Source organism: Daktulosphaira vitifoliae, unplaced genomic scaffold (genome assembly GCF_025091365.1).
Source record: "Daktulosphaira vitifoliae isolate Bord-2020 unplaced genomic scaffold, ASM2509136v1 Scaffold_2, whole genome shotgun sequence".
NCBI classification, from domain to species: Eukaryota; Metazoa; Arthropoda; class Insecta; order Hemiptera; family Phylloxeridae; genus Daktulosphaira; species Daktulosphaira vitifoliae.
Window position 1 is genome coordinate 27,344,210 of NW_026099573.1, and position 14,449 is coordinate 27,358,658.

Consider the following 14,449-nt stretch of genomic DNA (forward strand, 5'->3'; position numbering starts at 1 on the left):
AGTCACTAAATTGCGGACCCACCTTGTATACACACTATACACATTATATACTAGTTAGTTAGTCATAGCTATACTCAAAATATATAGTTCAAAGGGATTTCGCATCAGCAGATAAAATTAAACGTTGAAACTAGATGTTTATAGGATTAGGCATATTAATTCAGAATATCTTTTTAAGTTTATGTGTACTGCGTACCTAGTCATGAGTTATATCTTTATAATAAAAATTGATCACTTGTGGCTAATTAATTAAGTAAAATTAAAACTATATTAAAAATATTATTAATTAAAAAAACTAAAAAATATTAAAAATATTAAACTCAAAGCCACAAAAAAATTAATGAAAAATCGCGGATACGTATTTCGGAAACAATGTTACCATTATCCAGTGGCGGAACTACGTTCACTGAGGCCCGTGAATACAATTTTTCGAAGGCCCTATTATATCTGTAACCAAATTCAGCTGACATAGGGATTTTAGTTTATACACATTAAAAATGTGTATAAAATTATGTAATTAAATTACATTAAATTATGTATACTGTATAGTTTATTAAGAACTTATTGAATTATAAATTGAATTAAAAAATTACAAATATGAATATACTTATACTTGAAAATTTTTTTTTCTGCTATGGTCTTGAGAAAATAACTTAACTAATGACGACAAATTCAATTTTTTAGCCCGCTCATTTTCAATTGAAATTATTGCTAGGCCACTGAGCCGTGTTTGGCACATTGTGCTCCTGAGATAATTATTTATTAATTTAAGTTATGAGTATGTCCTCTCTGCGCTTGCCACAGTAACCGGTAATGTAAGGAACAAATAAAATGCTGTTAACAATCTGGGAAACTAGTAATTAAATTATTATTATCAATTATTAGTTATTTAGTCATATCAAAAACGCTGCGACAAGATTTAAGCTCAGAAGCAAACAGAAATTTAAATGATTCGATTTGTGTTGTAAGTTCTGCTGGATTAAAGTCCTCAAATGCCTCTGCCAACTTTTTTGCACTCTTACCGATCTCTTCATTAGATATTACAGTTGGTCGTAAAATACAACTAAATAAATCACTTATTTCACTAAGGCCTACAAATCTTGTTTTCAATTTTGTAACAACAGTATCAATACATAGATATAAAACTTGAGTTTTAAAATAATGGTTTCCTGCTGAAAGACGTTTATCTTGACATAGCTCACCATAATTTTTTTTTACTTTTCTCATTCGTATACAAGAAAACTCGGGCGTTACATTCCATCGTAATGCTTTAGAATTAGCTTCTTCCAATAAAATATTAAAGTTATCGCGGATTTTCCAATGTGCTTTTTATCAAGTCAACAGCTTTGCCAATATCAACTCCAAGTGATTGAAGTATTTTAGATCCTAAATTAATTTTTGACAATATTTTATACATCAATAGAATTAAAATAATTCTTTCATAACTTTCGAAATATGTTTTGAGTGTGGAGGCATTGTTTTGTTCATCCTTATTACGCCCGGTCAACGTAATGTTGTTTAAAACTTTCATAACATCTGGGTACATATGGTTGAGTGATATCAAACAATCAATTCTAGACGACCATTGTGTTGGGCACAGCCTTTTGAGTGATCTATTTCACAGCTTTCTTTTTTCAATTTTGCACATCGAAGTGTATACTGTTTCCCAAAAAAGTATATAGAGTTTTTAACATCTCAAAAAATTGTCTGATTTCCGCAATAACAGAATCGTTTACCACCAAATTTAAATTATGCAATGCACAATGGACATATTTTGCTTTTTTCTGTCGTTTCCGAAGTCGAGCCTGCAAACCATTATGTTTACCCATCATACTTGCTGCTCCGTCTAATCCAATTCCTCTAAATTTACCAAAATCAAGACCATTATTTTTAAATGTTTTAACTGTTTGTTTTTTTATTGCTTCACCTGTACTTCCTTCTTCTTCAGAAAAACCAATGAAATCTTCTTTTATTTCAATACTTTTAGGAATTCCAAGTTCATCTTTTTCTATATGTACATACCGATATATCGTAGAAACTTGAACAACCTTGCTTATATCTTATGTTGAATCTAGAATTAAGGAAAAAAATGGCGCGGAGGTACATCAGATATTATATTTTTCTTTATTTAACTTTCTATTAATGCAATTATTTGATTTTGAATTTGGTGGCTAAGATATTTTATGCTTCCCTTTGGCTTCTCTAGAAGTGTTGCTAATATTGGATCATATTTGGCTAAAAGTCTTATTAAAGCCATAAAATTTCCATTATTTTTGAAGTTAGCATCTTCTCTATGGCCTCTGAAAGACAAATTTTGGCCACCTAATGTAATCGATATATCTATTATACGTGTCAAAACTACGGTCCAATATTCAGATTCAGAAGCGTCTTGCGTTTTTATTTGACAGTCTATTGGCTCAAAAAGAGTTTGTAGAAAAAGATTGTTCAATTTCCGAATTTTTGATAAAGTACTTTGAAAAAGACGGCAACAATTTAATCTTTTGCTTCTCTTCTGCTTTACGTTTTCGTTTACTCGCTTCACTTTCAAATCTTTTTTTATTCGGACCATTCATTATAAAATGAGATTCTCAAAGTCAAGTTGTACACTAAAATTATAACACAAGAACAATACGTTTTCTTTCTATATTTTATAACATTATTATTAATATTATTTGTTTAAGCAATTAGAATTTTAAATGAAATATAAGTATAAATTTAATATTGAAATTTCAAATATTATGTTGAAAATAATTAACCCGTCATTGGTAAACATGTGAGCGCCGCGCTCACACAAATAGCATTTTAAACGTCAGTCACATAAATGTTTGTTATTTTGCTTGATTTTCTTATTACCTTCAAATAAAAGCTTACCAATAATTACAAAAAAAAAAGCCGCTATCTGTATTTCCTCATGTTTTCAGTGTGCAAAGTTGACTGTACCGATAAAGTGAGCGTTGCTTTCACAGTTTATCAATTTCATATTATTTTAATTGCTTATACGTTTATTTTTTTTCAAAATAATGGCCAATAATGTTTAATCTTTGTCGGAGGAGACTGTAGAACAGTTTTTAGAAGACTTATGTCAACCCAAGTGTTGACCCCGTCCAATTTTTTGAAAATGAATTCGGACAGTGACGTTTCTGAACCTGCGCCTGGTACTCACAATACCAGTCGCATAAATAATAAAAATACTAGAATTTTACAAAAAATATTTTACCAATAGTAGTGAGCAAAATGATACTTTTCTATGTATGATTCAATTTTTTGAGTTGATCGAGTAATTAATAATATAGGAAAAAGTAACGTGTGAGCGCGGTGTTCACAGTTTAGCAATCATGATCCGTAACATAAGTTTACCAACGACGGGTTAAAAAATTAAAAATTACATAGACAATAATAACATCAGTTCTTTAGATTAAATCTTAAGTCTACTTTATAATGTTTTATGATGTATTAGATTAAATTAAAAACAAATAACGATATTATTTTATACCTACTAATTCTATGCTTAAACTTAAATAATTACATGTTATACCTTGTCGGTAAGTAAGTAAAAAAAAATATTCAGTCATTAGTTTTTTTAATATCAAATAGTTTAATTTTAGTATTTACCTAAGTACTGCAAATGACGTCTAAGACGTTCATTTTCTCTGTTACCGAATAATATATTAAAAATAATTTAAAAATATACTATAGTCTATACCCTTATCGGTTCGTTTTCGTGGTGAATATTAGAATAATAATATTTCAATATCTCATGTTTTTGTTTACTTGAAATGTTACAAAATGCATTGCATCTAATATTTCTATGATTAATATAATAAACTAATTTTTTTATTAAATAACATAAATAATTAAAAATTTCGCTATGAGGCCCCTTTAACAACGAGGCCCGCGGAAAATCCCGCCTTTACACATATGTAGTTCCGCCTCTGCCAATATCAACGCTAAACACATACTCAGTATGTTCTGCAGTATGTGTTTAGCGTTGATAATGGTAACATTGTTTCCGAAATACGTATCCGCGAATTTTCATTAATTTTTTTGTGGCTTTAAGTTTAATATTTTTTAGTTTTTTAAATTAATAATATTTTTAATATAGTTTTAATTTTACTTAGTTATATCTTTATTTAAAATGAATTTATTTTAAGTTTAGAGTATTGTATTGGTGGACATTATAATTAAAAAGGCGTAAATAATGTACCCAACCTTATTAGTATATATTTATAAATAAGCTTGAACAATATACACTAGATTCATTTTTTCCTTACAACTGTACTTGTTGAAACTAAAACAAATTACTATGAAACATATTACACATTCTATACCATTGACAATAACCATTTTAGCAGGATTTTATTTTGGTTAACTTGGCTCAACACTGGTAATCATTGAAAATTCAAATTATATTTAGCAACTTATATTTATAATATGAAATTATGCAATTTATCACATGAATTGTATCGAACTTTTAGTTAGATGTTAAGGTTTTCTGATTGAGTACTCATATAATTCGCTTTCAAATATTTCCATGACAAATCATTATTTATTTAAAAAAACTCGTAACTGTAAAAAAAATTTAATATTAGCACGTAACACGGAAATAATTTTAAATTCTTTGCATACAATGGTCTTCCTTTACTATCAAGCGTGAAACTTATATTATTTGTTCTGCCGCTTTCATTATTTTGACTGCTAGTGACATTATCTAGTATGAAAATAAAAATAAAAATTATCATAAAACTGTTTTTGTTAATTAACAGAAATTTCATATATGTTATATTAATAAGTATAAAATCTATTACTGTCAACAGTGTATTGTATTTTATTTAAATTGTATATTTTTAGTATCTAAATTTTCATAGCTGATATATTTTTATTATTTTTATGTTTTTTAAAGTGTCAACTGAGAATTTAGCTGGAATATAAACATACAAAATACTTCTGTTTCTTAATAAACAAAATTAAATAGATATTGATTGTTCAATTTAAATTCGGTATCTTTTAAATGGGGTAAAATTTTATTTCTCATATATCAAAAACAATGCTTTAATTATATCGGAATATTTTCCAAAATTCATAAATTATGGTATTTGAGATATTAATATTTCCATATAAAAAAACAATAAAATACATTTTTATTGTAATATTCACGATTAATAACATTTTTTAGATATCTTAAATAGCCACAACTGTACATAATGACTTATTAAGCATAACCATTTCAGTCACGAATTGATTGTTCAAAATTCTTTTACGGTGGGTTTATATACAATATCACAATTGACAACCACAAAAAAAATATTAATAAAATTGATATCAATTTAATACCACTATGACTCGAATTATTAATATATCCCACTTTTTCGTTAAAAAGGGTTTTGTCATAAAAATGTATAAATTCAAATTTTATTGATTTTTATGGACCATAATAAATATCGGGTTTATTATAAGAAAAAATTATTTGATATAGTAAATTTTAGGGGAAAATGTTGAAAGTTAAATGGAAAACAGTTATTTTTTAATTTTAAATTGAGAATGCGCTAAATAAAATTTTGTCTGGTCGATAACCAATTTTGTAATATTACTTTTTGTATATTAGCATTTAATGATTTAGAAAAATTGAGGAGCAGGGAAGTATTTGACGATGCTCTTGTTGTAATATCTAGGTGTCTTATTTTTAAAATACTTAAGTAATTTAGATACACATTGTATGAGGTTACGACGTTCAAATTTCTGTGTCATGTGCCAGACTAATTAACAATATCATAAAAATACGACATGTTTTTGTGTAATAGTTAAGTTATGATTACTGTGTAATATCCAATACAATGATAGTTATAAAACAGTATCAACAGGAAGTGCGATATTAGATTACTAAAAACAAGATTTGTGGTCTAACAACTACATAAAGTCAAAAGGCCAATTATTATGATTATTGTTTAGAGTAGAATAGAACTTAATAGTAACATTTTACAATACATTAAATCAGTCGAAATGCATGATATGTCTTATGTTAATAATTAATTTAATATCTTATTGTTTTTGGACCTTCGAATCAAAACAGATAGAAAAAGATATCTATTTATACGTATTAAATCACTGTGACTATCGAAAACCCCAATGACACTTAGCTATTAAGGGATAGACATATTAATTCCAAAATCTAAACTTTTATTTATTTTTGTATTTTATTTTTCATCACTATACTATATTTTTAACATAAAGCACAGATAAGAATACTTTTATGTTGCACACCTCTCTCACTTTTACATAAATATTATATTAACTTAAAAAGTAATATTACATAATTGGTAATTGACTAGTCAAAATTTTATTCAATATATTCACATCATTTAATAGTAAAAAGCATTTGATAAATAGTGATAAAAATCTTATATTTGTGCACAGATTTTCGAAACTTTCGGTCGAAATTTCACTATTTGTTCGTAAAAATAACGTGAATATATTAAAATTATCACACTGGTGTATGGGAATGTTCGGATCATTTCTCACAGTGTGATATTTCCTATGGCTCATAAAAATAAATACAATTTTAATCTATATATTTTTATCAAAAAATCATTATTTAACGAAAGAATTATGAGTAGTATTCTTAATAAATCACATGTTGTTTATTATATATTTTTCATTAAGTGGTAACATACTTTGTCCGGATGACGAAGCTGCAGTCTCTTGTGGAATCAAACCTAGGAATACGCATACAATTATTTATACATTTATTATACGTTTTAAAATTAATTTTAGCTATATTTTTATTTAATAAAAAAAAAATATATATATATATGTATATGTATAGGATGATTGGCTACCTATGTCTCATGTAATATCATAAAAAATACAAGTGTAATAAACAATTTTTTTTTTAATCATTATGGATCTTTGATAAGATGTTTCACAAGAAAATTTAAACGGCTCTCTAAATTTTAGGGTTTATCAAGAAAAAATTACAACAGACTCCAACGTTATAGGTCGTAAATAGATAAGCGTTATTCTGACTACGTGCGTTGACACAGTAAACCGGTAGCTCTAATCGCTACATAAAATAATAATGTGACCGTGTTGGAAAAACTACTGAATTTTTTCATCAAATATCGTAAATTTTAAAGTAGTGTATCTTATTTAAAATTCATAATTTAAAGTTTTCTTTTTTTGTTAAATATTTTTTTTTTTATGACTAACAAAAATATATAAAAATAATATGGGTTGCCTTTTGAAAATCTGAAGTTGATACAAGTTCTACGTATAAAGGATGATGATAGAAATTTCATTTTTCTTGTGAAACAGCTCATCAAAGATCTATAATGATTAAAAAACATTTGTTTATAACACTTGTATTATTAAAGATATTACGTGAGACATAGTTAAGTCTATTATCCTGTATATATATTTACAATCTATATCATATGTAATTTTAGCTTTGATACAAAGCTGAGAAAGTATTGGTTTAGTCATGTTTTGTTTTTGTTTTTATTTTTATGTTTGTCCATGAAAATCCTCAGTTCTCACTATTTATTTTGGTTTATGCATCAAAAGAACCCGATTTTAATATAGTTGAAGCATGAAACACCAATAATTTAAAAAATGTCAATAATTTCTATCAAAAATATCCCAAAATTAAATATCCTAAAAAATAAGGTAACGTAAAATAAAATTAGAAAAAAAAATTTCTGCATTTTGAAAATGGTCACTGATCCTAATGAAATTTTAGCAGATTATACTAGAGACAGTAAACTTTCTTTTGGTATACTTTTTATGATAATTCAATGAACAACTTACGTACATGAATCGTTTGATAAAGACAATCCACGCATACAATTACATTTTTTTCAACTCAATTTATAGAAGTGTTCAGGAACATTTGATAATTTTTAACTTATATTTAATTATAGCTTTTGAAATGTATTGTAATATTAAAATTAAAATTAAATCGAGAATTTTAACATAAAAATAGCATATTATAGAAAGAATTTTAAATTTTTTTTAAGTCTCTCACAAGACCGTTAACTTAATGAAAATTTACTACAGGTTATACTGTACTACAGAAATATATTTTGTTAGTTGTGTGATCCCCACAGCTAAGTTCCTTATTAATAATCATTATATAAGAAAAATAAGCACGAATATCTATTTATCAATAATTTAATCTTAATGACTAAAACAAACTTTATAAATACTTTTGTTTTAACCCTGATTATCGATATTATGTTGTATTATACGAATTATCGAAAATTATTCATTATTGAATAAATATGTTTGCCTATTAATATAATATAAAACAGTTGGGATCAATTACAGAATATAATTTCGTTTTTTTTTTTTTGGTAAAATTTTTTATCAATATTGATTTAAATCAAAAAAAGAAATTTATCTTTAATATATATTATATATGGATATTTTTCAACATGACTGTTCATTCCTGTATTTAGACATTGACACGGCCCCGCGTCACTTAGTGATACACGATGACCCGCTACTCCGTGTCACCTTTATCAGCCGTCGTTCTACTATGAGTACTTTATTGGTCAACACTGCATTCCATACGCCACGGTGCAATGTCCAGCAAGTGTCGCACGGCCAACGACGACCCGCCACAAATGATACGTTGAGTCTTCTTACTGTTGTCAAAGTGACAACATCGAGGATGTACGCTACCGGCTCCAAACGTGTCGCACGACCGACTCGACAAACCGATCCTCACCGTCCCTTCAACGCTGCTAACTTTTTGACGCCCGAGTATCATACCGGACACCACACCGCCGACGCCAGCGAAAGTGCCACGATATTATATGAAGGTTATTATTAACCGTGTTCGTCTATTTGGTTTGTCTGTTTTTTAAATAACCTGTTGTTGCTTATTAATTAACGGCCCACGGGTAACCCTTAAAACCATTGTCGACTAAATTATTGCGACGTAAATCGTGTCAACATTCCTGTAATGCGGCGCTAATACTTTTAATAACTATCTAACGAAAATGTTCAATAATTGTTTTATCACGGTATTGATATATTTCAATATCACAATCAAATATTTAAACATTTGATAATTTAACGATATCGACAGCTAAAACAATATCGTTGACTACTCCTATAATATAGGTATTTAATATATTTATGTATTATATATCTACAATATTAATACGAAGACAAGTTTATAAATATTATATTTTATTTTAACTAATTTAAATAAACAGAGTGTTCAGTATGTAAAGAAACAGGTTAATTGTTACAAACAACGAGAAAAATAGAAACCCGTTTCCTTACATATTGAATACGTAACATAATATGTATTACCTTTATTTTTACAGCTCATACAGTATATTTTATCGGAACGCATTATTAGATTAACGGGCATATTACATTTTAAACAACCTTTAAATAGTGAATTCATATAATATATGGTATAATAATATTTTTTTATTTTAGAACAATTTATTATATAATAACAATTTTAACTTTTGAAAAATAATTTTTAACTTAGTTTTTTAGTTATTTAAATAAGACAATACCGATTAATTTTATATATTTTTATAAGAAATAATTATTTAGATTATACTTACTTAACATAACTTCTTCTATAATCAGAGGAAAATATAAACCTGAATTAAAATTACACTGAACAAATGAAACTTAGTTTAAACTTTTTAAATCGTTAACTATATCAAAACCAAATATAAACCTGAATTAAAGTTACACTGAACATTTGTTATTATGAACCACTTAAACAATATTATATTTATCTTTTTTTTTTTTTTTTTTTTTTTAAAAAGCTTTCAATACAGAAGTATTATTATAGCTAAACGATTAAAATAAAATTATACAATATAAACTAAGATTATACAATAGAACTAAGACTATACAGAAGAGAAAAAAAAAATTTTTTTTTGTTATTAAACACAATTAAACAGATCGTTAGATTAATAAATTAAACATACTCAAAATACTAAAAAAAAAAAAAAGAACAAAACAATTTAGACCTAGGATATTAAATTAACACACAGAAAAATATTATATAACGAAGCCAGCTGAATGAACAAAGGAAATTATATATATAATAATTGAGGAGGATTTTGTATTAAGGATATTAAAACTATTAATGGGCGAAATATTAAGTGAGGACAGGAAATTGAACAAGAGTGAACGGTTATGTTGTAAAGCTGGGCAATCAAATAGTAAATGAGGAAAATTACAGGGGACTTCATCATTGTGTTTAGGGCAGAAGGGGGAATGGTTTAGTGACATGTTAGAGGCATGACTAGGTAACCGATTATGACCAAATCTAAGACGGGAAAAAGAGGTAATATTATAAAGTAATATAGTTGGAACTATAGATTTATGCCAGTTAGCTAAAGAAAAATTAGACCATTTATTTTGCCATGCTTCATTAATAGTTGTATGAAAAGAGGAAAGGAGATCGGAAGAGGGAATTTTTAGTATAGGTGGTCGGTTGAAGGAGTTAGTCAGTTTGGCTAGATGGTCTGCTATCTCATTGCCAGATATTCCGACATGACGGGGGCACCATAAAAATTCAACATTAATGTCCATTAAATAGAGACTATAAATTAAGGCTTTAATTTTGATTGTGAGGAAGGATCTACTTTTTTTAAAAGAAACTGAGGAAAGAGATGATAAAACTGACAGTGAATCGGAGACAATCAGAACATTTATTATATTGAGTGATTTGACGAATTCGAGAGCCGAGGATATCGCATAAGATTCGGTGGTAAATGAACAAGCTTTTGAGGGGAGATTATCTGAGAAATTAATGTTTAGACTAGGAATAAAAAAGGAAAAACCGGCGGAATTAGTATAAACTGAGCCGTCAGTGAAAATGAGGCAGTAGTTAGCAAAACGAGAGGAAATGAGTTCATCAAAAAGATAATTGACAGGATTAATTGGGAGAGATTGTAATTGAGGCTTGCTATAAGAAAGAAATAGATGGTTAAAGTGAATTTTTGGAAAATGAGTAAGTGCATGAAATGGAAATATATTTATCTTTACTTGTAAGTTTTTTACTTTTAGAAGAAAGTTATGTTTATAGAAATTTTATAGAAAGTAATAACTTTCTTGAAAAAAAAACCTGAAAAGTTCATTTTATCTGAACAATTACATAATAAATTAAATATATTAGAGAGGATAAAGTTCATGAATCCTCCTTCGAAGATTATAATGACTTGACTTATCGTTATAATAACACATAGAAACATTATAAACTACACTAAATATAAGCGATAGACCAAGTGTCTTATTGCTTATAGTGAATTAATATTCTTAAAGCTCTTAAACATATAATAGAGAATCTTGTTTTATTTCAATTAACAGAATAAATTATAAATGTTATAGGTAAGTTTAGATCTCATATTTAATATTATCAATAATATTACCAACTGTGAAATCTTCATTACACGTCTTACAAAACGCATAACGACGTGAACAGGTATAACAAAATATGTGATTACACAAAGATTTATATAATGAGAAATTTTGTCCACAATTAGCACATTCTATAAAATATTAATTTAAATAAGAAAAAACCTATAAATATAATACATTTTTTAAGAAATAATTATTTAGATTATACTTACTTAATATAACATCTATTATAATCAGAGGAAAATATAAACCTCAATTAAAATTACACTGAATAAATGAAACTTAATTTAAACTTTTTTCTTTTAAATAAATATCAAAAGTTATAAAATATTAAATTTTATAATTAAGTAATCGTATAATCATTTTTAATTAAAATCAATTAATTAAAGACCATAATAACATCAATTGTCAGGTAATTGCTAATTTAATACTAAATAGATTTTTACCTAAATCAAGTTCATATTTAAGCAGTTTTATATAAATTCAAATTTCTTCAAAATACATTTAAAATTTAATTAAAGACATGAAAATAAGAGCATATACACCCAGTTTGGTAAAAAATTCATATCGTATAATTAATTAATGTAATTTAATTAAAATTATAATAGAATTGTACCTGTTGTAATGTTGCTATTATCTGAAAACAATTAAATTTAATCAATTCAAAATTTTTATAAAGTTTTTCATTTTTTATAGGTTGTCAATAGACATAAAAAAGATATTATTTTCTAAAATTCATTTATGCATAAAAAAATTATGAAATAGAAAACACAGGATAAAAATTGCTTGGAATTAGAAGATTTATTAAAATTAAATCTTTTTTAATTTGCTAGTGATACATCTATTGCTTACGAATATACTTAAAATGTTTGTTCATATTAAAATATATGTTTTATACTCTTGGATTGTGAAATTAACTAATCTGATAATAACTTTGAACTAGTGTTTCAGAATTTATTAATAATTTAAAATAAAGACCAAAAATAAAAAAAAGTATAATTTATTAGTTTCGATGCGTAGCCGACAAGCAATAGATTTTATTTTGCCGTAATTTTTTTTTTTGTGTGTGCATATACAAGATGATTTTTTTATTCAATTACTTGCAGAATGTATATAATTTAAACATTTTTTTTTTTTAGTTTTCTTTAGTTACGCATTATTCTTAAGTTATTAACTATATAAAACTTTTTATGTTCATCTCTTATGCCTTGTAAGGATGTAAACTTTGTTTTTTTAAATGGGAAAACATATTTTAAATTTAATAAAATGTTTAGATTTTTAATTCAATAGTAAACGGAATTTGAATTTTTAATATAACTTTATTAGTTTATTGGATATAAACATTTAAAGTTTCAAATTTTTGAGTTAATATACATGTATAATATACTAGGGTTTATAGATACAGGTAGCTAATTGGTTTTTTATGACATTTCTGTCACAGTCACGGATTGTTTATTTTCAATTATGACCATCAATAGATATACTTTTTGTATTGTCAGTTAGTTCTTACAACTATAATTACTTATTCAGTAAGTATATTTATAAACTCACAACAATGTTCCTTACTACCATTGATAATACAATGCTGTGTACCTGCGTATATCGATGTCATAAAAACCAATTAGCTACCTGTATTTGTAATCCCTAATGTATTATACAAGTATATTAACTCAAAAATTTGAAACTTTAAATATTTATATCTAATAAAAGAATAAAAGTTATATTAAAAATTCAAAAATTTTATTAAATTCAAAATATGTGTTCCAATTAAAAAAAATTAAGTTGACATCCTTACAAGGCATAAGGGATGAACATAAAAAATTTTATATAGTTAATAATTTAAAAATAATGTGTAACTAAAGAAAACTAAAAAAAAAATGTTTAAATTATATATATTCTGCAAGTAATTGAATGGGTTATGATAAAAAAATCCCTCTGTATATATATATACTATTACTCTCGCTTAAAATAGTGATCTGTACTATAGATATATTTTATTTTATTTTATCAGTTCTTATAAATATATGGATGTACTTCCAAATTCTATGACTATAAAAAAATAAGATTATATATTTTTATTACTAGACGTTGCTAAGGATAAATCAACAGCTAATATTAACACAATCATACATAAAGTAAGTGAATTCTGAAAAAAAAATTATTTAATTTTTACATAAAATTTATATTATGAAGTTATGCAGAATTAGCACATACCATTTTATGAATTATTTGGTGTTGGATTTCAATAGTCTATGTACAATTTAAGTTTTAAAATTATAGAATATAACAGTAAAATAAAATTAAAAATGTCTGATTGCTTTTAAATAAGTGAATCTATTTTTATTCCCGGAAAATATGTTATTTAATTGATTTGATTCATAGCTTCTATTATTTTTTATTATTATAGTACTTCAAAAACATATTTTAATGGCATTCAACCGACACTAAATGTTAAATTTATTTATAAAGTTATTTATAGTAAAATTTTATTTAAATTTAATATATAATAAAATATTGAAAAATATGACAATGCTTGAAAATTACTAAATGATTTCCAACTCTCAATAGTGTTTTTAAATGATAGAGCTCGGCGATGATGATAGAATTTTTCTTAACATTCTGTGAACGTTTATTTTATTTTATAATTTCACGGACAGAAGCCCTTTTTACAAATAATACAAGTATATAAATTAGGTAAAAGTAACATAGACAAAGATATATACTAAAAATATGTAAATTAATTATTAAACGCAAAGATAGAAATACAAAATGAAAGTGAAATTAATTATTAAACATAAAGAAAAATTAAATACAAAAATTAAAATGAAAAATTAGGGTCAACATTGTCTCATTAGACATAAAACGCCTAAGTGGATCATTTTTTGCATAATTAGTTAGGCAGTTGTAGTAATATGCTCAATGCTTTGCATTACGCATCTTCTAATTATTAATGAAAAATGTATAATCTGTATTTTAAATAACTTGTAAACAAACAAATAATTTATCTGTCATAACAAATACGATGTTCAACACAATTTCTTATTATTTATATATA

At 25.7% G+C, this 14,449-nt stretch overlaps 1 protein-coding gene across 3 annotated transcripts; it reads right to left on the reverse strand.

Moving 5' to 3' along the window:
* Window positions 1–4,385: 4,385 nt before the first annotated feature.
* LOC126897800 (uncharacterized) lies at window positions 4,386–13,714 on the reverse strand. Of its 3 annotated transcripts, XM_050671673.1 has the most exons (10): window positions 13,609–13,714; window positions 13,477–13,540; window positions 12,011–12,031; window positions 11,607–11,618; window positions 11,406–11,525; window positions 9,582–9,596; window positions 9,316–9,393; window positions 6,669–6,710; window positions 4,627–4,708; window positions 4,386–4,566 (listed from the first exon to the last, which is right to left on the reverse strand). In XM_050671673.1, exons 1-10 carry the CDS (start codon window positions 13,609–13,611, stop codon window positions 4,551–4,553), a joined length of 453 nt encoding a protein of 150 aa, XP_050527630.1. In that variant the 5' UTR covers window positions 13,612–13,714; the 3' UTR covers window positions 4,386–4,550. The 3 variants fall into 3 exon arrangements, with proteins under 3 accessions (XP_050527630.1, XP_050527631.1, XP_050527632.1); XM_050671674.1 differs by lacking the exon at window positions 11,607–11,618; XM_050671675.1 differs by lacking the exons at window positions 11,406–11,525; window positions 11,607–11,618.
* Window positions 13,715–14,449: the final 735 nt, after the last annotated feature.

Coding starts and splice junctions, on each gene's coding strand:
- LOC126897800 (XM_050671673.1), bottom strand. Junction 6,711..9,315: donor TATGAGCTGTAAAAATAAAG/GTAATACATATT, acceptor GCGTATTCCTAG/GTTTGATTCCACAAGAGACT. Junction 4,709..6,668: donor AGCTTCGTCATCCGGACAAA/GTATGTTACCAC, acceptor TTTTCATACTAG/ATAATGTCACTAGCAGTCAA.